We start from the raw sequence: 22,788 nt of genomic DNA, 5'->3' as shown, positions 1-22,788 counted from the left end.
AAATTGGCCAGTGATTTCTGAATCTATCCACGAAAGAGAGTACAATAACAAGGGACACATGTGGCCAATCAAATTTCCATAGAGTACATGGCCTTCTGTGCATGTGTATGCCACTCCCTGTTCAGCTGGACAATAAAATATCAGCTGAATCATTATATTATATCGGCTATTTTTTATAGACAGTAATTGCTCCGTGCTGCGTGTCTCACGCTGACGTTGCTGTGAGAGTGTGAGTTTTCCAGGTGGGGTGTGTGATGAATATAACCATGGTCTCAGGACTTTTGTTGGAATTTTCCCTGCCCAAAGAACTGCGGAAAAATAACGGCCATGATCTAAGAGAATGTAAAAAAAAAAAAGACTTTCCAGCTAACAAATGAGAGAGAGAGAGAGAGCATTTAGAAAAAATGAAAGCTAAGAGAAAGACGGTGGGTTATTGAGAGAAAGAAAGAGTGTTTTTGAATTAGTTTTATCTCTAATTGTTTATGCGGACCCCCTGTGAAACCCCCTGAGGGTCTGTGTCATCACGACAACAGCAGGTTGTCACATGTGCTGCCAAAACTGTCCCAACAACCAGCAGCGTGTCCCAAAACTGTGCCCACATAAGGAAATCTTTAGCTTAGCTTAGTTTCACAGACTCACACACACTTCCAGAGCTGGCTGTAATGTAGCCTGGAGTATGTACAGATGCTGAGTAACTGGGAGCAGGTGTGTGCTTAGGGCATAGATAATGAGGCCTACCTTGCTAAAACTAAGTGATCCATTACAGCGCTTATCAGACGCCAGCACAAACCACAATCCGTCCTTCAGCTTTCACCCAACATCCATCTGCACCAGAGAGTCACTGAGGGCTGAGATGTGGCTAATGTTTCAGGTTTATTTTTTCTAAAATTCATTTTTACTCAAAAGTGAGGCATTTATTTAACAAGGAAAGCCGCTTATCATGGAAAACCTTCATAATACCTGAAAATATTAATTTATTATGTGTTTAATTTAAGCTTCAGAGTGTGCATTACACATCCCAGTACATAGGGCTTGTATACAGAAATTGAAACCATTTTTAAATCAATTTTTTATATTTTTTAAAAGCCTACAGAAATGTAGCATTGTCATTTTAAGAAGTACTTCAGGCACTTTCTCCTGCATCAAAGAGAATAGGAATTAAACCTAGATATCTCACACTTGCTATCATGCCTCTCACTTGTTTCTCTAGAGGTGATCCTCTATATCTTTCTTAATGGCTTTGATGTGTTGGTTCCCACTGTAGGGAACTTGTTTATGGCACAGGATCAAAGTTAACTCACATTAGCTTATCAGTGCTAAGGAGAACCCCTGCCACAACCGTGTAGATAAGAACAGGCAGAGTGTTGTGTGCTGGGAGATTGATATTCATCGTCTTTGAAATGTTAACATGGCAACAGTACAGAAGAACTGGTGTTTACATTAGTGTTAGATATTGGTGTAGGCCTTCATTCTATAATCCTGTCTCTCTCTCTCTCTTCTCTCTCTCTCTTTTACTCTCACTCACTCACACTTTCTTTCCTGCAGCCTCCAGATAACGGGCCTCCTCCCTTGCCCAGTTCCTCTCTTCCTGAAGGTTACTATGAGGAAGCTGTGCCTCTGAGCCCTGGAAAAGCTCCAGAATACATCACTTCCAGTGAGGACATGATTTCTCAGTTTCTGTCTCAACTTTTCCCAGTGCTTTTGGCGCTAGCAGCCACTATTCAGCATTCGCTCAGCTACTACTTATCAAGAGTTCACAGATAACAGCTACTTTTGCCCAGCTCTGATTACAACAGTTATACTGTTAAACCTTTATCTTTCAATTCGTACTGAGTGAGAAATGTATCTGTATAAACACTGTGGTCTTGTCTGATCTCATCTCCCACGCTTTCAGATTATGACTCGGACGCAATGAGCAGCTCGTACGAGTCGTATGATGAGGAAGAGGAAGACGGCAAAGGACAGAAGATGAGGCTCCAGTGGCCTTCAGAGGAGGCGTCCATGGACCTGGTGAAGGACGCTCGCATCTGCGCCTTCCTCCTGCGCAAGAAACGCTTCGGACAATGGACCAAACTGCTGTGTGTCATTAAAGACAATAAACTCCTGGTGAGCAGTCACACACGGTAATACTCAGTCAAGCTGTGTGTGAGCACACACACACACACAGGCACAAACAGACAAATAAAAAAATCTTTATTTCCTCTCTCTCTCTCTCTCTCTCTCTCTCTCTCTCTCTCAGTGTTATAAGTCCTCAAAAGATCAAACTCCTCAGATGGAGCTGTCGCTGCCTGGCTGCAGCATCACTCACATTCCTAAAGACAGTAAAAAGAAGAAGCACGAGCTGAAGATCGTCCACCAGGGAGCAGACCCTCTGGTGCTGGCTGTCCACAGTAAAGAGCAGGCCGAGGAGTGGCTCAAGGTGAAGAGAAATGCCCACACCTCTCTAATATTGCTTTAGTAATGTTACGCAGTACCAATACCAGTGTCAGGTCAGCGTCCTCCTCGTTCTGAAACGCTGGTTACTTAGTAAAGTTTATGGATTGCAGTCTTGCTGTCTCACTGACCAAACACCACAGTGATGCTGGTCAAGCTGTTCTCTTTTAGAAGAGTGTACACAGTCATACCAAAGACATTGTGTCATCTGTCTCTTTCTCACTGTTTTTCTTTCTCTCTCACTCTCTCTTTCTCTTTCTCTCTCCCTCTCTCTTTTTCTCTCTCTATCAATTCAATAGTTATTGAAGAATTAATAGAATATTACCACTTAACTTTTTTCCACTTTCATCAAAAGTAGTATTATTAATCACGTGATAGCATTTTTGTTGTACACTGTCTGAATACTCTGAAGCATAAACCCGGTCAGATTGAGCAGAATTCGGTAATGATGTTGTGTTTATTGACATGCGGGTGGAAGGCATGTCTAGCCCTCGCTCTCAGCCTTCACACGGGTGCGGGCCGTGCGCTTGCACAAATATACAACTGCTACAAAGAGCAGGAAAGCAACAGCAGCTGTAATTGGTGTTTAGGAAAAGAGCAGAGCTGGGTGTATTTTGTCAGGTGCTGCTTGTATTGAAAACATATTGGAGCAATAAGCAGCGCATTTGATAAATACATAGTACTGCCCTTACAGTGGGCTGTGGTATTCCGTTCCATTTACACGTTGTGTACATTTACACACCCTGTGGCGCTTGCAATCAAGGAGCTAGACGACCAGCCTGTTGGGCTCTCTCCAGCAGCAACTGGCCTCCAGCGACTACGTACGTTCTCTACATTAGCTCTAAAGGCAATGTAGGCCAATGTCTCTAGACTCAATTTAATTGGAACGTTTATTCGTTCTCTCTCTCTCTCTCTCTCTCTCTCTTTCATATATTCATAGTTTTTCCATTTTTCCCATTTCTTGCTATTTTTGGATTCTTATATATTCCTCTTTCTCTTTTGCTGATTCACAGTCTTTTTTCCTCTCTTTCCTTTTTTCTCTCCCCAAACCTCTCTGTCTATCTCTCTCTCCCTCGCTGTCTCACCCACTTTGTCGTACAGTTTCACAGTTTCAGTTATAGTCTCTGGCTTTACTCTTTTAAAAATGTAAGGCAGGAATGAACTGGTTTTCAATAAAAACAGTCAAAGTCAGTATTAGCAGTCAATAGTAAGGTCTCTTAGGCCTTAACGATGCAATAAATCATCACATCGAAGTGACGCAGGGTCCATTACTCCATCCCGAGGCTTCTGTGCTACATTGATGTGTATTCTGTGATTATTTGCTAATAATCTGTTTATGGAAAACACTGCCTGTTTTTCCCTGCTTCACTGCTAACTCTTTCCAGTGCTTTATTTCTGTTTGTCTTTTTGGTGATGCTTTTTGCCTCTTGGTTTCTTTTTTTCTGGCTTTTTTTTTAAATCTAACACTCTCTCTCTCTCTCTCTCTCTCTCTCTCTCTCTCTCTCTCTCTCACTATCCTTCCATGCCTTCCTCCCTCTCTTCCTCTCTGGTGATTACATTTGGTGAAGCTGGCTTTTGTCTTCTCTCTCTTCATTTTTCTTTTCCCTTTCCTCTTGTGCACTCTGTTTCATCTCCAGCAGCTCTGGTAAGATTTGGAGAGTGTCTTTGTTTACTTGCTGTGTGTGTAATGTCCTGCCACTCTAAGAGTCGTCTGGCCAGGATGAACCCGCTTACCATCAGGGCTACTGCACATTCGCATGCTTTGTCTCACACATATCGTGTGTGTGTGTGTGTGTGTGGAAGTTCACCAGTTTGGAATGATGAACTGCTGCCGTTCAGTAACTTGCTTCAAAGTACCAGATTTCATATGATTTCCAACTGATCTCTCAGTTATGGTTGACGTTCAGGCAAATGACTGCAGCTCAGAAAATGGATGGTATGGCAAAAATTAAGAAACTGGTTCTAGTTTAATATGTTGTTAAATGTCTATTCACCTTCTATAGCAGTGATGCAGTGCTCTTTACAGCAAGACTTTCTCCTGTCTGATTATGTATTTTTAAGGTGGGTGGAATCTTTGAGCAACTTAAAGAAGTATAACATGCTTAAAATCAAACACTATACTCCCTCACTGAAGAAATATATTTACATCAGTGTAACATCACTGCACGGCACGGTGGCACAGCAGGTTAGTGTCGCAGTCACACAGCTCCAGGGACCTGGAGGTTGTGGGTTCAATTCCTGCTCCGGGTGACTGTCTGTGAGGAGTTGGTGTGTTCTCCCTGTGTCTGTGTGGGTTTCCTCCGGGTGACTGTCTGTGAGGAGTGTGGTGTGTTCTCCCTGTGTCTGTGTGGGTTTCCTCCGGGTGACTGTCTGTGAGGAGTTGGTGTGTTCTCCCTGTGTCTGTGTGGGTTTCCTCTGGGTGACTGTCTGTGAGGAGTGTGGTGTGTTCTCCCTGTGTCTGCGTGGGTTTCCTCCCAATGTTGGTAGGTGGATTGGCGACTCAAAAGTGTCCGTAAGGGTGAGTGAGTAAGTGAGTGTGTGTGTGTTGCCCTGTGAAGGACTGGCGCCCCCTCCAGGGTGTATTCCTGCCTTGCGCCTAATGATTCCAGGTAGGCTCTGGACCCACCGCGACCCTGAACTGGATAAGCGCTTACAGAAAATGAATGAATGAAAAAGGCTGTGAATACAAAACGAGATCAGTGTCATTGCTGTATGTCAGTGATGCAAACAGAACCACAGTTGATTGAAATTTAACACTGTGAGATATTTTGGAAATGGCAAAGTTTTAATTAATATATTTAACTCCAGACTTTTAAATAACAAATCTTACATCATTTTAATTAAAGTGAACCTACTGAACCAAGTGAACCAAGATTCTCACATTTTAAGTGGAGATATTTTTTTTGGGGCTGAACGTATCCCAGAAACGCATTCTTGTAGAAGCCAAGTCGTGTGGCCAGAGCCTGTAATTTCCCTGCGGGCCTGATTATGGCTGATAACTGCCAAACCTTAGCACAGCACTGAGCTACAGCATTCGGAGGAGCACGACCAAGTAGCTTTTGGCTTGCTGCTGGGGTTGGGGTGAATTGACAAAATAGATTAGGTCATATGACGAATGTCACCATATTATTCATACTATGTAGCATGACTGTACTCTCTGAGCTCTCAAAGGTCCACGTGCACCTCCTCGGTCCTAATGGTCTGGCCTGTAGGAGTATTTGAGCACAAGTCATGCGAGGTCATGTTTGCGAGAGCTGGTATAGTGCCTGCAGTGTGGATAACTCTTTATAAATCATGCAGACAGCTGGGGAGCAGCGAAGCATGTAACAGCCCATTCAGATCCGTTTTACAGGTTGGATTGCATGTGTTGTCGTTCACTGCTCTGAGTTGCATGGCAGATGTCTGATGACCTGAAGCTCTTGAAAGGCAAAAGAATTCCTCCATCTTGTTATTCACATTGTGCAGTGTGTGTAACAACACTGTTGCGCTGAACCCTCACTTACGTGCTCTGATCGTAGTTCATATTAGATATTAAAGCAGTAGCTTACACGTTGTCCCCCTAATCAGTCAGCAGAGATACATTTGGTGTGTAAAGTTTGCTGAGTCTACTAAAGCTAATAAGTAAGAATGATGTTAAATCAACTGCATGGCTATCTCAAGGATTGAATGCCTCTAAAAACAAGTGTGTGATGATTTAGCGATAAAGATAGCTATCACTTTTTAGCAATGCTAGCCTCGTTATTACAGTGCAAAAGTAAAGAAGCAAACTTCAAACATCAAAGATGTCTTGGCCCCTCTCCTCAAAGGGGAACTGTATAAAGAACATCTGTTTGTCAGTGTTCTGACTGTGCTGTGTTTTCTCTGAAAGGTGATGAAGGAGGTGTGTGCTAATGGAATTGGAGCGGTGGACACTGATGGAGCTGTTTCTGGATCTCCTGTTCACAAAGTAGAGCTGGAAAAGGTACGGAGAGAATCAAGTGTGAATTACTATGTGTATGTTTCAAAGAGAATTCCGGTAATGCTTCCAAACATCTTCATAAAGCCAATGATTAACACACAAGTCATTGAGTGGGGTTGGGGACAGAATGGTCTGTTCCAGGGCCACAGGCAGTTAGCGTCAGATTGGTTCACTGGGTCGGTGATAGGAAACAATACTTTGCTTTAATGCCACTGAGGTCAGCGACGTGTTATTAGGTGAAATTGTTATGAATTTGCTTTTAAAGAGTTTTAAGATCAGATTTAAGGCAGAAACTATGCATTTAAACATGCAGAAAACTGTGAACCAAAATAGTCCCTAAAAACAACTTTACAAGCAGTTTAACATGTAAACATTGCATGTCAAAGCTCAGGGGACTGCTGGAATTCCTCTTTAGTGGGACACAGCCTTTTCTATGGCACACATTTGTATGTGTGTGTGAGGCATGTAGGTGTACTGCTACATCCTGTTTACATGTGTGCACTGTAATTGCTGTTTTTCTAATTTCCACGTATGTACATGCCTTGTTTTGCTTGCATGTGTGCGTGTGTGTCTTTTTGTTTGACAGCTTCACCGCAGTTTTTTGGATCTGTGTAGCCCCAGCCTTCCATAAGCCCACATAGTAGTTCCACTGCCAAGAGGTGGAAAGCTATAAAAACTGCAAATCTGTGCCAAATTCCTTTTCACCAGAGCAATATGTTTTCAGCTGGCAGTTTTAGATAGGCACAGGAAGACAGTGATCTTACCACATTTAAGTTTCCATTTAACGTTTATAAGTTCAGTTTTCTGACCATTTGAATCTAAATCTGAAAAATTGGTGTAAATGTAATGATTACACCAATGGTAAACATCTTTCAAGCAAAAACGTGTGTAATATTTATGAATATGAAACCTATAGATATTAATTTACATATATAAAAATATTTTCACATTAAGCTTATTTTAAATGTTTAATGTGCTAGTGTTTGTACAAGTGAGAGTCAAATCTGAAGGGATTTTCATACCTTTAATGACAAACAACACTTAAACGGGCACAGCGTGTGTAACCTGTAATTATTCACACTTAATACCAACCAGATGCTATTTATGTTTTTTTTTTTTGTTCAAGCAGAAAGCAGGAGCTTTATATACATTGCTTTATTTGTGTGTGTGTGTGTGTGTGTGTGTGTAACATCTGTGTTTTATGTGTTTGGCTGTGTGTGGGAGTGTATGTCTATAGGTGTTTTTATGCTGTTAGAGCACGGTGCAAAAGTCTGAGACCATGTTTTTGGAATCTCTTGTCAAAATGCATGAGTTATATTTTCAATTAGGAACACAAGAGTCAAAAGAAGAGTATTAAGTCTGTCCACACACTTGCCTTCCATTTTTCCTCCATGGGCAGGGCAATTTCAGTCTTAGAAATATGTTATATTTTCTGCTTCTCATGATCCAAGTAACTCCCAGTATATTCACTGATGTTGAACACTGGAATGTGGGATGGCCAGGGCATTGTTGTAAGAAACTCAGAAGATTGTATGTTAGATTTTTTATTTCCAATTTATATATCAGTTTCTTGACAGAAACGCAACTATTCAGACCATTTTCAAATCATACACATGTTCCCATGGGTCTCTCTTGCAGAAGTTGTCATGTGACCGACCCAGTTCAGATGGTGAGCCAAACCATGAAAACGGCATCCCAGAAGGTAAAGACCCAGGTAAGCCAGTCAAAATAAGATGCATCTATGAGTGGGAAAATTGAAAAACCTGCTGTTTGTCAGAAATAGTAAATATTTAGAGAAAAACCAAGCATAAAATTGGGGCGGTACGGTGGCGCAGCAGGTAGTGTCGCAGTCACACAGCTCCAGGGACCTGGAGGTTGTGGGTTCGATTCGCGCTCTGGGTGACTGTCTGTGAGGAGTGTGGTGTGTTCTCCCCGTGTCAGTGTGGGTTTCCTCAGGGTGACTGTGTGTGAGGAGTTGGTGTGTTCTCCCCGTGTCGGCGTGGGTTTCCTCCGGGTGCTCCGGTTTCCTCCCACAGTCCAAAAATCACGTGTTGGTGGATTGGCGACTCAAAAAGTGACCGTGTGTGTGTGTGTGTTGCCCTGTGAAGGACTGACACCCCCTCCAGGGTGTATTCCCGCCTTGCACCCAATGATTCCAGGTAGGCTCTGGACCCACCGTGACCCTGAATTGGATAAGTAGTTACAGATAATGGATGGATGGATGGAAAGCATAAAATGCAAAAAATAAGAATAAAATATTAATACAAAGTAGTTATGCAGGTTGTATCATAAGATAAAATAACTTAATATTCCACAACCAATTGTGCATAGTCTTTTAACTTGGAATATGGAGCCTTATTTTGAACATAAGAAACTAACTTTGTAGAACAGTGCAGAAAGTAGTAACAGTCATAGGCAAATTTATAGCCTCTAAATTCTGTATGTTTAAATACCAGTTATGTGTCTAAACTCCAACAGCCACCTTAAACTCTCAGATTTAAACTTTGTCCTAAATCACTGAGACACCTAAAAGCCTGCCTCATGAGCTAAAATTGTACAAGCAGACTTCTGTGTTTATGTGATGTAGGCTCTTCCTCCACGTGGTGAATTCCAAAAACAAGACAAGGAGATGCTCTTTAAATAAGCTAATAGGATTTATCTGTCCACTCTTTGCTCTGCGCTGTGTCTCAGCCGGGGATTAAGCTTATATTTAAACTTGTTGGGACATCTGCTTCAGGCCTGTGGAATACATTCTGGTCCCATACTTTATTCCTGTCTTTACACACAGTGCTATCTTGCTTCAGATGAATTTAGGAGGAATTAGCCATTGGGAGAGAATTCCAAGACTGTTGCATGATCGCAGCCAGCATGATTAGTGGGAGTGATTGATATTCTTGTCCTGCAGCCACAAACCAATATTAATCCAGCATTATTTTTATAAAAGTAGTAACAGATGAACTGCTGTAAATAATTATGAAGGGGATTCAGATTCAGGACCAGGAAATGTCGTTTCATTTTTAGTCTCTTCTGCAGGGGTGAAACATTTACTATGTGGGTAAATCAAATTCCGTATACTAATGCATGTACCTCCTCATGTATGAATGTTTAAGAATGCCAGCACCCTGTTTTTATTTATTTATTTATTATTTACCAAGTTGGTTCATGTTACTGTTTTGGTCACATGTTATAATGTAAAGGAAAAAAATAAATCTTTATTATTATTATTATTATTATTATTATTATTTCATTAAAATTTTGCGACTTTAGTGCTTGGTCCTTGCATCACCATGCCACGTGAAATATTTATCTTCTAAAATCCCAGACTTATTACATCTATCCTTTGTGTAACTACAAAAACATCAATAAAAAAACAAAAACAAAAAAAAATTCACCAGTCACAGCCCATTTCAATAAAATCATGTTTCATTCAGTTCCAATCCTACCATGAGTCAGTGTAGCGTTAATTCTAATGCTCTCTTTAATGCCATACTTCACTCATTTTCCTGGTGTGGAAAGGAAATGAATGGATGGGTAATGATTAGAAATGTTGATTTTGTAACTGATTACATTTTCTGATTGAGACTCACATCAGTACCAATCATTCATTCATTATCTGTAACCCTTATCCAGTTCAGGGTCGCAGTGGCTCCAGAGCCTACCTGGAATTATTGGGCGCAAGGCGGGAACACACCCTGGAGGGGGCGCCAGTCCTTTACAGGGCAACACAGACACTCACACTCTCACACCTACTCACACTCACGGACACTTTTGAGTCGCCAATCCACCTACCAATGTGTGTTTTTGGACTGTGGGAGGAGACCGGAGCAACCGGAGGAACACACCCAGGGGAGAACACACCAACTTCTCACAGTCACCCAGAGCGGGAATCAAACCCACAACCTACAGGCCCCTAGAGCTGTGTGACTGCGAGTAGTGTAGTGCCACCGTGCCGCCCAGTACCAATCACATTCAGTTCTAAATACAGTGAGCAGTAAATCCCGAAGGTACAAATGTGTGGAGGGTTCATTTCTCAAAACTGGGATGAGATCTTCAGACCCATTGTGAGACCATATGCTGGTGCAGTGGGCCCTGGGTTCCTTCTGATGCATGATGAAGGCATTGATGCTATGGACTGGCCTGCCTGTTCCTCAGACCTTAATCTACATTTGGGACATCATCTCTCGTTCCATCCACCAACGCCACGTTGCACCACAGACTGTCCAGGGCATCCCTCAGGATCCCTCAGTAGAACATCCGCCGCCTCATCAGGAGCATGCCCAGGCGTTGTAGGGAGGTCATACAGGCACGTGGAGGCCACACACACTACTGAGCAGTGTATATATTTTGAACCACATGCTTGGTGGGTGCGATTAGTTCACAGCATGAGAAATATCAAGTGTTGTTTTATGTCATTTTAAAAATCATCTTCGTTATCACCCCACCTCTGAAAGTCACTTTCCGCTGTCTGAAAGTGACTACTGCCCTCTGTAGGACTGGAATACAATCACACGTTAATCCACAGTCTGGTAGCACTTTGGTTGAATGAAGAAACATTAAACTTGTCTACCACTCTTATCTGATCTGACATCTCTGACTGCATTGCGTGCTCCAGATGGGCCTACCTCAAAACAGCACTCTGCCAACACGCTCGCTTTGATGAAGAGAGAAGGAGGCACCAAAAAAAGAAACAACTGCAAGGATTAATTAAATTAGTCGCATTCTTTCCAGCTCGTGTAAGTGCTCTGACTATGTGGAATCAAATTAGCCTGATCACAGAATTTTCCCTCATGTTAACATAGGGGAGATGCAATAGAAGTGCTGTAAAAGAGGGCAAATTGCTTTTGCATCTGTGTCTTTGGTTTCGGTCTGGGGCCTGGAGCTGCTGTGTGGTGGCGGGGAAACTCTAGAGGTTCACATGAGCTTAGCTTTAATTAAAGGTGTCGCCAGCACAGATGTAATCTTCTTCAGTGGAGAATCAGCAGAGCTGAACATCTTGACAGCTGAGGGTTTCAGAGTCCCTGTCTCATCCTTCCCCATTTCTGGGAACCTTCTTAGAGAGAGAGAGAGAGAGAGAGAGAGAGAGAGAGAGATAGATAGATTGATAGTGTGAGAGATGGTTTTTGAATGAATATTGTGCTTTAACATTGTCTTTAAATCTCATATTTTATTGTGAATGGAGTGGCCCAGGCTATTCATTATGCTCTGTATTGATGTTTCTCTGAATGGGATCTTGTCACACTTCACAGCAGTCAACAACACACACATATACACACACTCACAAACACACAGAAGGAAAGAGGCCTGTTTTAATAATACCATTCACAAGGGTAAACTTAGACCTCATTTATAAGATCCCATAGTCAAAGTTGGTCAGTCAAAAGCTGCAGTAAATTGCATGTACACAGATCCTCTCAGGCTTGCCTCTTTTATTCACAGTATTTATATTCTGTTCATATGTCTGCTGCAGCTAAAGGGAAGAAGAGCAATAAATCTGAGCAGAAGGGCACAGTGGGAAAAGGAGCAGGGAAGAAAATCACCAAGATCATCAGCCTGGGGAAGAAGAAGCCGTCGACTGACGAGCAGACCTCATCCGCAGAGGAGGACGTACCGACATGTGGTGAGCCCAGAGGAGCTTTGCAGAGCTGGCTGTGGGTTAGACTGGTCAGGCAGAAGTGAGCTTTGGGAGTTTATGATGACAGTAGGATTGTGGCATGGTGAAAAAGAACTGGGGGTAAAATATTAACCCTACTTTAGTGAACATAGCGTTGATGACGCATTCAGAGATTTTGGAAATGCCCCATTTAACTCAGAAAGGGATTTTTTTTTATTATACGTTACATTACTACGACATTAAAAGGTGAATATAAGGTGTTGTATATTCATAAGCATTTGTTAGGGGTCAAAATACCAGCCACTTGAAAAAACTGATTAAATGTACAGGGGTTGGACAATGAAAGTGAAACACCTGGTTTTAGACCACAGTAATTTATCAGTGTGGTGTAGGGCCTCCTTTTGCGGCAGATACAGCGTCAGTTCGTCTTGGGAATGACATATACAAGTCCTGCACAGTGGTCAGAGGGATTGTAAGCCATTCTTCTTGCAGGATAGTGGCCAGGTCTCTACGTGATGCTGGTGGAGGAAAACGTTTCCTGACTCGCTCCTCCAAAACACCCCAAAGTGGCTCAATAATATTTAGATCTGGTGACTGTGCAGGCCATGGGAGATGTTCAACTTCACTTTCATGTTCATCAAACCATTCTTTCACCAGTCTTGCTGTGTGTATTGGCGCATTGTCGTCCTGATACACGGCACCGCCTTCAGGACACAATGTTTGAACCATTGGATGCACATGGTCTTACTGGTGCAATGTGCAATTAATGAAGATTGGCCTCCAGGCTGCTCCAATTTAACCATGGAACCTCCCACACTAAAATGACAGGTGTTTCACTTTCATTATCTAACTCCTGCAAGTGTGGAAGGATGGAGGGAGTCCCTATTTAATTATGTGGAGGAGGTAAACATTCTGGATTTGCCCATATGAGATTACATTTTTTCACTGCTGTGAAGTGGCAGTTTTGTAATTGACGTCTCTTTGATTGGCAGGCTATCTGAATGTCCTGTCCAATAATCGCTGGAGGGAGAGATGGTGCCGGCTGAAGGATAACCAGCTGCTACTACACAAGGACAGAGAGGATCTGAAAACACACATGGCCTCTCTGCCTCTGAGAGGATGTGAGGTCATTCCAGGACTGGATTCGAAACACCCGTTTGCTTTCAGGCTCCTGAGGAATGGACAGGAGGTGGCTGTGCTAGAGGTAAAGTGCTTCATCGTAATTTACATCACTCCATTTTGTGTTTTCATGAATTAAATATTTTTAGACCATGAATATTTCAGCTGCTGTTTACACAGTGTCAGTTTTTCCCCTCACTTCTTTTCAATAAAAGTTAAAAATGATTATTCCCATTTTGGAGATGCAAAGTTTTGTTCAACAGTGGTGATTTATTCAATCTGCAAATGCTTGTTTCCATACATAAAAATAGATATATAATTTTGGTGGAGGAACCATGGTGGAAACTCCACCTCTTACACAGTCCATGTCCTAAAAACCCTACCCTCTCTGTTCATTTTCCTGTGATACATTTTTTACACCACCCTGCCACCTGCCACTCTTCCATGACTGCTTTCTACTGCTCAGTGACGTATGCTCTCTGCCGTGGACTCCTCCCCTGCCTTCTCAAGTCTTTTACTAAGTTTTGTGTATTATCCAAATTCATAAATGCACAGTATATTGATATGAAGTACCAAGACAGTCTGAAACCTGAGCCACAAGAGTTTCATCATAGATTTATTTAATTAAATTATTGCAACGGTCTTAGTACAAACTGAGTAAAACATGTCTTTGTCAAGAGTGGCGCAGCAGGAAGTGTCGCAGTCACACAGCTTGTGTGTTCGAATCCCGCTCCGGGTGACTGTCTGTGAGGAGTGTGGTGTGTTCTCCCTGTGTCTGCGTGGGTTTCCTCCGGGTGACTGTCTGTGAGGAGTGTGGTGTGTTCTCCCTGTGTCTGCGTGGGTTTCCTCCGGGTGACTGTCTGTGAGGAGTGTGGTGTGTTCTTCCTGTGTCTGCGTGGGTTTCCTCCGGGTGACTGTCTGTGAGGAGTGTGGTGTGTTCTCCCTTTGTCTGCGTGGGTTTCCTCCGGGTGACTGTCTGTGAGGAGTGTGGTGTGTTCTGCCTGTGTCTGCGTGGGTTTCCTCCGGGTGCTCCGGTTTCCTCCCACAGTCCAAAAACACATGTTGGTAGGTGGATTGGCGTCTCAGAAAGTGCCTGTGTGTGTGTATGTTGCCTTGTGAATGACTGGCGTCCCCTCCAGGGTGTGTTCCCGCCTTGACCCTGTAGTGGATAAGAGGTTATAGATAATGAATGAATGTCTTTGTCATCCTGGATTTAGTGTGTGATAGATGTGTGCAGCACAGATGCCATTCTTCTGGTTCCCACAGTTGTTTTTTCTTAAGGAGATCTCCATACTTATGATATGTTTTGATTTCATCCTAAATTTAGCATACATTTATTTTTATTCGTTTTTTTGGATTTACTGATTCTCCTGTTTTGCAAATTCTTTCAGGCCTCCTCCTCTGAGAGTATGGGACGGTGGCTTGGGGTTTTACTAGCAGAAACAGGCTCTACCACTGACCCCGCTGCCCTTCACTATGACTACATAGATGTGGAGACCACTGCCAATGTCATTCAGCTTGCCAAGCAATCCTTCTGGTAAGCAGCAAGACTCTGAGGCAGTGAGCATAATGAGTTTGTACAAACTTTGAAGGAGCATTCAGCCATTATCTCCATTCTGGGAGTTCAGAGCAGTCTGATTCTTCAGCAGCCATGAGTTCCACATAAAATGTGACCAATGATAAATAAGCACTTTTTGGTGGGAAGATTTACTTACTGTTTTTCATTAATTAAAAAATAATTGAATCTTTTTTTGGACTATTTGATTTTGTTAATTGCCTGAGGTTTTTAATAATTAAATTTGTTTTTTTAGTTTCACTAGTAAGAGAGCTGTTTCTCCAAACCCATATCTGGATAATCCAGTGAATGGCTACGCCCGTCCCTCTGGAGTGGCTTTGCACTACGACGATGTCCCCTGCATCAATGGATCGGTATGATTTCACATACATAGTGGTCTGTTACTGAGTAAACTTACACACTCAATGTTTTGACCTTGTAACTTAAAGTGTTTCAAATACAGGGATTCATTATTGTGTTTACATTGTAATTCAGTGCTCTCATAACTTCTTGTGCATATTCTTGCTGTTGGAATGAAACCGGATCTCATGTCTCCAAAATGTAAACATTTGGACCATTCATCATCTAACTATAAAAATTTCTTTTGCTGTTGACCTCTGCCCTTTCTGGCCTGCTCCTCCTCTCAGATAGAGCGAGATGTGCAGTTCTCCCCCTGTGCTTATTTACACGAAGAGGTTCACTATGAGAATGATGACCTCTATGAAAACATGCCTTCTCCAAAACTGGCAGCTAACCACTACAACACACCTGTCTCCTCTAAAGCCCTGTCTTCCTCATCTTCCTCTTCCTCTGCTTCTAATACTAACTCTCAGGTGATTAACATACTCTTGCTTATAACACTCTGTGCTTTTCTCTGCATGTCTGTATAGTCCTATAAACTTTTGTAAATTTGAAACAATGAGTCAATTTCATGGAAAAATAGAAATCAAATAGTGCAGAGGTGTTGCACCAGTATGGATAAACGGGACAGAATTATGCTGCAATGTGTTGTAATAATTCAACTAAAATTAATTGGGCCACGTGTCAGTGTCTCAGAAACTAATGAAGATACAAATCTAGCATGTTCTGTTGGCCGGAATAACTGAAAAGTCCAAATTTCTGGATAATCTGAGAATTTAAATGTAACTGAAGTTCTTCGGAATAGTTTTATGTGAAGATATCTTTACAGTGGTGATAGGGAACAAGCAGTCTTTACAATACAGATACCGCTGTTTGAAGTTAGTTTTAAATGTAAGCTACTGCTTTGCTTTATCATGGGCATAATAAACGTTACATGTATCTATCTGGGGTGGAACCGTGGCGCAGCAGGAAGTGTCGCAGTCACACAGCTCACAACGAACCCACAACGAGGGTTGTGGGTTCGATTCCCGCTCCGGGTGACTGTCTGTGAGGAGTGTGGTGTGTTCTCCCTGTGTCTGCGTGGGTTTCCTCCCACAGTCCAAAAACACACGTTGGTGGGTGGATTGGCGACTCAAAAGTGTCCGTAGGTGTGAGTCTTTGTGTGTGTCTTTGTTGCCCTGTAAATGACTGGCGCCCCCTCCAGGGTGTATTCCTATGCCCAATGATTCCAGGTAGGCTCTGGACCCACCGCAACCCTCACATGGATAAGCGCTTATAGATAATGAATGTATCTATCTGACCAAAGGCTAGGTCCAGAAATACTGTTAAACGATATCTAGATGTATTATAAAATAATGGCCCTGGCATCGTATTGGTAACCAATTCGTGTTATATTTTTTTATTTTTAGTAGGATGTCTGGTTCCCATCACCACTGTTATGAAAATCCTTGATATCAAACAAGCAATTCAAACTTAACCGAAATGTTAAAATATTCTTTAAGCAAAGCTGAGATGATCTGTTCAGTGATTTTAAACGAATTGACCTCAATGAACTTCCCTGGTTTGTTATAATAGAGTTAATGCATGAAATCTTTTTTAGTTTAGTTTGGTTACATTGCTGAACAAGGAACTGAATGATGAATTGAGTCTTAGTAGAGATTTGAGTTGGGTAACGGATGTGAACTTAGCGCTGTGAGCTAACTGCAACCAAATGTTTCGTAACAATATTACATTTAGCTTCTGAGAGCTGAGTGGTCACACTATGTGATGTCTGTACTTGTGCATATGGTCATATACAAACTGAGTGGTGTTTAAAACTTTATTAGCCAACAATAATATCAGAAGTGTGCCGTTATTCTTGCAGTACTATTGGCAGTTGAAAACAGCTGAAAACCCATATGGGTTGCACTGCATGTGGTTTTAAAAGAAGCCTTTGATACTTCTATGTTGTTCTTAGTGTTCTCAGTCCGATGTAGCATTAGCTTCGGACCACCGACCACAAAGTACATTATGCAGAGAGATGCTAATCACTTCCCTGTGTAATCTTTGTCTGATCCGAAGCTTAATATGATTAATGTGGTAGATTAAAGCAGATTTTTTGTGGATCATTGGCAAAGCAGCATCAAGCCTGCAGTTTAGTAGCATGTAATTAGCTTTAGTCACTCTTATTTGACCTTTTTAATATATTATTACATTTTTAAATCAATTTGTTCCCAACCGTTCGTATTGTCGACGGAATATGAAAGGACTACTTACTTATTTCGTACTTTTCTTGATACAAATCAAATAAAGACTGAGATAGTTAAGAAGTTAGAATATTTAGTCAATTATATTTTTCTCTGTCTGAAAAAACATAGCTGGTGAGTTATTTTCATCTGACTGTATCTACTCTCTGCTAATCAGATGAAGGGAAAGAAAACCACAGCCTCCAATGGGTTGGCAGCCAAACTGAAGCTGGACAAGAATCAACCCAGGAAAGCCAATGGAACCAATGGGTCAATACCAGTCAAACGCAACAATTCAAGTAAGAATGCAGTATTACAAGTAAGATCATGTGTTGTTGAGACAGAGCAATCTTGAAATTAGCCCATATTTCATTAATATAGCGCAGAATTTGCACATTCTAACCTATGCAGACATCTTGTCTACACACATTCTCCCAGCTATTCCACCAATGATCTCTTTCAAGGAAAAAGAAGCCACACAAACATGTGGAAAATGCCGGAATGTGGAAATTGCAGTCCGGGGTTTGTGTGGACAGGCCCTAATACTGCTTAGTAAACTCAGTCACCCCAAAAATCCCCACCAGACACAGGCTCACTCAGAGCATCACTTTTACTCAAACAATTTAATGGCCCACTCTACCAGCCACTTAAATATTTGGATGATATAAATCCTCAGTCTGTCTTTTAGTGCTGAACATGAACTCTTGCAAAATAGAAGCACAGCAGTGTAATATAACATTGCTGTCAGAACAGACACTTATGCCTCCATTTTTTGTCGTTTTTTGGACCCTTGTAAACACAGACTATTTGCATTGTGGGAAATTTTCATTATGAAATAGTCAATATTGGTCAAAATGTTTTTTTTTTCCTTCTTCACAAGGATTTTGTCTGGCAGTGATGATCAATACTCTCACATGAAACAGAAAAACTTTCCAAATGAGAAACATACTGTGTATACACTAATGATTCAATTTGATTGTGATCTTTGGTAGGTGTGGATCAGTACAAGTATGGAAAGAACAGAGTGGAGGCAGATGCTAAGAAACTCCAGGCAAAAGAAGAAGAGCTGCTGAAAAGAAAGCAGGAGATTAGGAACCGTCTGATGCACCTGAAGAAGGAAAGGAGAGACCTGCGAACTGCTCTCGAGAACAATCCTGGTGAGAAACAAAAACAAAGCAAGCTTGCTTCCTGGCCTAAAAAAGATTCATTGTAAATCGCCATTTATGTTGTAATTCAGTTTTCTAGAATTAATCCATGTTCATGAGACCAGCAGACAGTCTTAATTCCTTAAGAAATTTACAAAAAGTAAAAATCCATCTCACTTACTTAAACAGTAATATGGGCATCATCATATACATGTCTTAATTTACTAATATCTCCACATGTTCTCATATAAAGGAAAGACTAAAACGTTGGTGTCCTCTTCAGGGAAGCGCGCCCTGGCCTCTCTGACAGAGCGGCTGAAGAAGGTGGAGGATGAGTGTAAGCTAAAGGAAGAGGAGCGAGTGAACATGGAACTTGAGCTAACAGAGGTGAAAGAGAGTCTGAAGAAGGCTTTGAATGGTGGGGTCACTCTTGGCCTGACCATTGAACCCAAGACCAGCAGCTCCAGTCCACAGGTCTGCACTGAGTCTTCAAGAACATAACTATACACTGAAACATACGAAATATTACACAGAAACTCACAGAAGCTAAGATTTTGGACTAGTTCCAGGTGCAAACCAGATTCTCATTGTCATGTAAAACCAACATGTAAATCTGTACATTATTCAAACCAATCACATTCTTTATATTGTGTAAAAATCATGAATTTCCTGAAAGGACAAGTAGGAATACTCTGAACATCTTTGGCTTTAAATGTATTTTTAGGATTTTGGCTTGAGCATGTTCTCAGAGGTACATCTGGCCAATTCTGGACAAATCTGAGCTGAGGTCACTTACATGGAAGTAGTGTATTTCTTTGTTAGAAGTTTATAAGAAGTGTTTATTCTGTGTGTGCAGTCTCCAGTTCTCATGAAGCGCACAGTGGATAACTCGCCCATCTCCAGCTGTGACACAAGCGACACTGAGACATGTTCACTGCCGGTCAACAGCGCCTCATTACTGCGTCGCCAAGTGCCACAGAAATCCTCACCAGTTCGTGGACATGTCCTGAGAAAGGCCAAGGTGAGACGCATTACACACATTATACAAACTCGCACACACACTTTCATTTTATTTATCGAGAGGGGTTTTTGTGCATGAAACAATTTATTTCAGTTTTTGTCTTCTGCTTTGAGTGTCAGGTCTTAAAGGACGGCTTGCGTATTTCATATTGAGTAACTGTGCATGCGCTATATATTATATATTAGCTGCAGTACAGTAGGCTTGGGTCTATGCCATTGCAGTTCAGCACATACTACAGCATGCAAATGACCTTGTTTATATTCCCCTTCTACCTGAAACTGACAGATTGACTGTTTTGTGTCTTGCAGGAATGGGAGATGAAATCTGGCACATAATCGTTTTTTTCATCCTTTCATTAGGGGTTCTGTAAATATTAATTTAAATTTGTGCATATAGAAAGGGTTTTTCGAAAGTGAACTGACTGCAGCACAGACATGACATGGTGCAGGAAATAATGAGAACTGAGGGATTGCTAACAGCTCACTAGCTTGCCATTTCTTAATTCTGAAGGACATTAAGTGCTCGTTTTGTTTTCTTTTTGGACTGAAGAGAAAAAAAACGTAACTTTTTTTTTTTGCTGTCCACCATTTCAGCCATTTCTCCAAGTGCAAAGTAGCTGCAATCTTGATCTTGGCTATTCTTAAGCTCTGATCTGTGAAACTTCTCACTTCATAGGATTTCCAAGTTACCATCATTTGAAATTTAGAAAAACAAAATTTAAATATTTATTTGTAAATGTTTCGAGTAAATACAAGCCTCTTTCTGTGTTTGTTTGTGTCAATATTTAAAGCTTTATAACGTTTTATTTGGCCTCGTTCTAGGCCTTGCCTTTATTGAGATGGTTTTTCCTCCATTTTGTTTTATATATATATATATATATATATAAAACCGTCAGCCATGTCCATATTCAGCTGGAATTTAGAAAAAGAATATGCTTCTGGCTATTGGATTCAGTCATAAAGTAAAATGCAGTTTAAAGGAATGCTTTGTGTTAAAGTTAAGGATCAGTGTCATCTAAATGTGGTGTTGAGGAAATGGGCGATGGCACAGTCATGTAGGTTTTGAAGCATCCAGCCTTTACTCCTCCTGTGTCTGGACTGGAGTGGTTGCCATGGTGACAGTAGCCCATAGGGAAGAGGTCAGCCGAGGCCAGGGCGTGGCACAAATCTCAAAAACCTCACTGAACTTTCCTTTACTCTCGCTAGAACATGCTCCATCTGCACTGAAACCGTCTCCTTTTTTTTTTTTTTTTTTTTTTTTTTTTTTGGAGGGACACAGTAACATGAATCACTTTAACTCAAACTCATCAATACACTGACAGAGAAAGAAGCACTGTATATAAACCTGGGTTGCATCCTTATGTGAAATTCACTCGTTGTGCAACATCACTTTTCTTGGAAAGATGCTATAGTGGTTCTGCCTTTATTCAGAAATGCTCCAGAGGTCTGTAATGAAGCGTTCTATGTACCCAATTTATTAAATGAACACCTGCTCTTTTGTGCTCTTTAAAGTACATTTTACTTGGAAAAACACTTTGGAATTTTTGGCATTAAGCAGTAATGTTAGCAGTCTGCTCCATTTTGCATACTGTATATATTTGGTGCTTTTGAGTCATGCTGTTTTGCTCTGACAAATCCAGTAAGATTAAGGAGCAAGACGTGGTGCTTAATATAGAAATAAGGACTGACAGATTCATAGAGACTACTGCCAGCATGCCCTTATTTGAGGAACATTTATATCTTTCCATGGATGACTGGTTTCTCATGCAGTGAAGCTTAGCATTTTGATTTGAGGCTACATATTTTAAACCTATGTACAAGCAGACGTTTTAGTCCTGAATGCAAGTGTAAATATCTCTCTTTCTTTTTCCTGTCAATCGATTTCTGTCACTGGAGTCTACAGTCCAGACCGAGTCTCGTCCACTTTGTGTGAGGCGGAGGAGTCGATGTTAAACAAGAACTTGGTGTCACTGGGTTTGTCTCATAGAGAAAAGCCTTTGAGTAATGTCTTGTTGGAGTTCAGAGTCAGTTTAACATATTTTGACCATTTTGCAATACATCTTCCTCCCTTTCTTCACAGGCCTAATCCATCTGGGATGCTCCAACCAGGAATGGAGAATACTTCAGTTAGTATTATCTGGGAAGATATTTACATTAGTCATGTATTGTTAAAACCGAATAATTCACTTTAAATCTATTATATTATAAAATGAGAAAGAAAAGTACATATTTCACAGGTTGTCAGCCGGCTTATTTCAGATCTTAAGGGTCAACAGTTCTTTTGTTTCTTGTCAGTCAAGCTCCTTCATTAAAAAATTCATACCAAAGTATATTATGTCAAACTGCCTGCTACAATTCCAATTTATCTTTGAGCAAGAACTTGTAGCACACTTTATCTACCCACACCATCATCACACAATATCAGACAAAGACGAATATTTTTCTCTAAAAAATATTTATTGTCCTTTAATTTGTTTTATACGTTTATATATTTGAGTGTACTCAAGCTGATTGTGGCTCTAGATCTAGTCATGCAGTAAACAATGTTAGAGTGACCAGACGTCCTCTTTTACCCGGCTCTTTTCTAGACTTAACAAAATGTCCGGGCGGAATTTCACAAACGTCCGGGATTTTGTTTTTCTAGAGCTTACATAGAACTTCGAGAAGTTTCGTTCACATAGTCCCGCCCTGCCCTACTCCGATTGGTTCGCTTGAGTGAGAAGGGGGCGTGCTGAAATAGCTTAGAATCTTCGGATTGGACGGTCTGCCTGTAGAGCTACCGTTATTGGTCGATAACCTTCTCTGTAAACATTTAATTGGTCATTTAACAATGTACCCAAACTACACTAACTTTGACTTTAATACAACGTCTTTCAAATTTTCCACCTCGAAACACAGAAAACAGTATTAATAATGTTAGATTGGAGAATACTATAAAGAGGGTACAGAGAACAAGCCTCTTAGCTGACAACCCTGAACTGTCTCTGCCTCACACAAACTAACAAACTATGTCGTTAAATGTGAACTGTTACAGATATTGCTTCAGATATAAAAGATTGGGAGGGTGGGGTTGCCATTTGAATGAATTAAAATAAACCTGTTTTGTTTTGCACCTTAAAGAATTTTTCTACTCTATTGTACTTTTCTGAAGACTGTTGCTAACTTGGCGACAAACAGCTGTAATAAAAAAAATGCTTTTAAGCCTGATGTGATTTTCAGTTCATTTTTGTCCTAACATCCACCCACATCATAATCTAAACATTTATAACACATTATCGCTGTGTAATCCCAGATCTGAGTACATATAAATATGTTTGTAGTCTTGAGGTAATCCTTTGTTCAAATATACACGGTGAGCTCTG

General features: G+C 41.2%; 1 protein-coding gene across 3 annotated transcripts in view; it reads left to right on the top strand.

Annotated features, from left to right (window-relative positions):
• Window positions 1-22,614, top strand: part of afap1 (actin filament associated protein 1) — a 62,487-nt gene extending 39,873 nt beyond the window's left edge. For 2 of the 3 annotated variants that reach the window (XM_066665909.1, XM_066665908.1), the window contains exons 4-18: window positions 1,546-1,654; window positions 1,895-2,106; window positions 2,240-2,419; window positions 6,302-6,394; window positions 8,030-8,105; window positions 11,859-12,008; window positions 12,995-13,206; window positions 14,513-14,658; window positions 14,933-15,050; window positions 15,324-15,509; window positions 17,440-17,560; window positions 18,254-18,418; window positions 18,690-18,880; window positions 19,263-19,427; window positions 19,736-22,614. In XM_066665909.1, coding sequence (XP_066522006.1) covers window positions 1,546-1,654; window positions 1,895-2,106; window positions 2,240-2,419; window positions 6,302-6,394; window positions 8,030-8,105; window positions 11,859-12,008; window positions 12,995-13,206; window positions 14,513-14,658; window positions 14,933-15,050; window positions 15,324-15,509; window positions 17,440-17,560; window positions 18,254-18,418; window positions 18,690-18,880; window positions 19,263-19,427; window positions 19,736-19,762 — 2,151 coding nt within the window. In that variant the 3' untranslated portion in view covers window positions 19,763-22,614. The remainder of the gene's footprint in view (window positions 1-1,545; window positions 1,655-1,894; window positions 2,107-2,239; window positions 2,420-6,301; window positions 6,395-8,029; window positions 8,106-11,858; window positions 12,009-12,994; window positions 13,207-14,512; window positions 14,659-14,932; window positions 15,051-15,323; window positions 15,510-17,439; window positions 17,561-18,253; window positions 18,419-18,689; window positions 18,881-19,262; window positions 19,428-19,735) is intronic. The other variant, XM_066665910.1, reaches the window with a different exon arrangement.
• Window positions 22,615-22,788: the final 174 nt, after the last annotated feature.

This window comes from Hoplias malabaricus, chromosome 3 (assembly GCF_029633855.1).
Source record: "Hoplias malabaricus isolate fHopMal1 chromosome 3, fHopMal1.hap1, whole genome shotgun sequence".
Lineage (NCBI taxonomy): Eukaryota > Metazoa > Chordata > Actinopteri > Characiformes > Erythrinidae > Hoplias > Hoplias malabaricus.
This window is presented reverse-complemented; position numbering and strand designations above follow the sequence as displayed.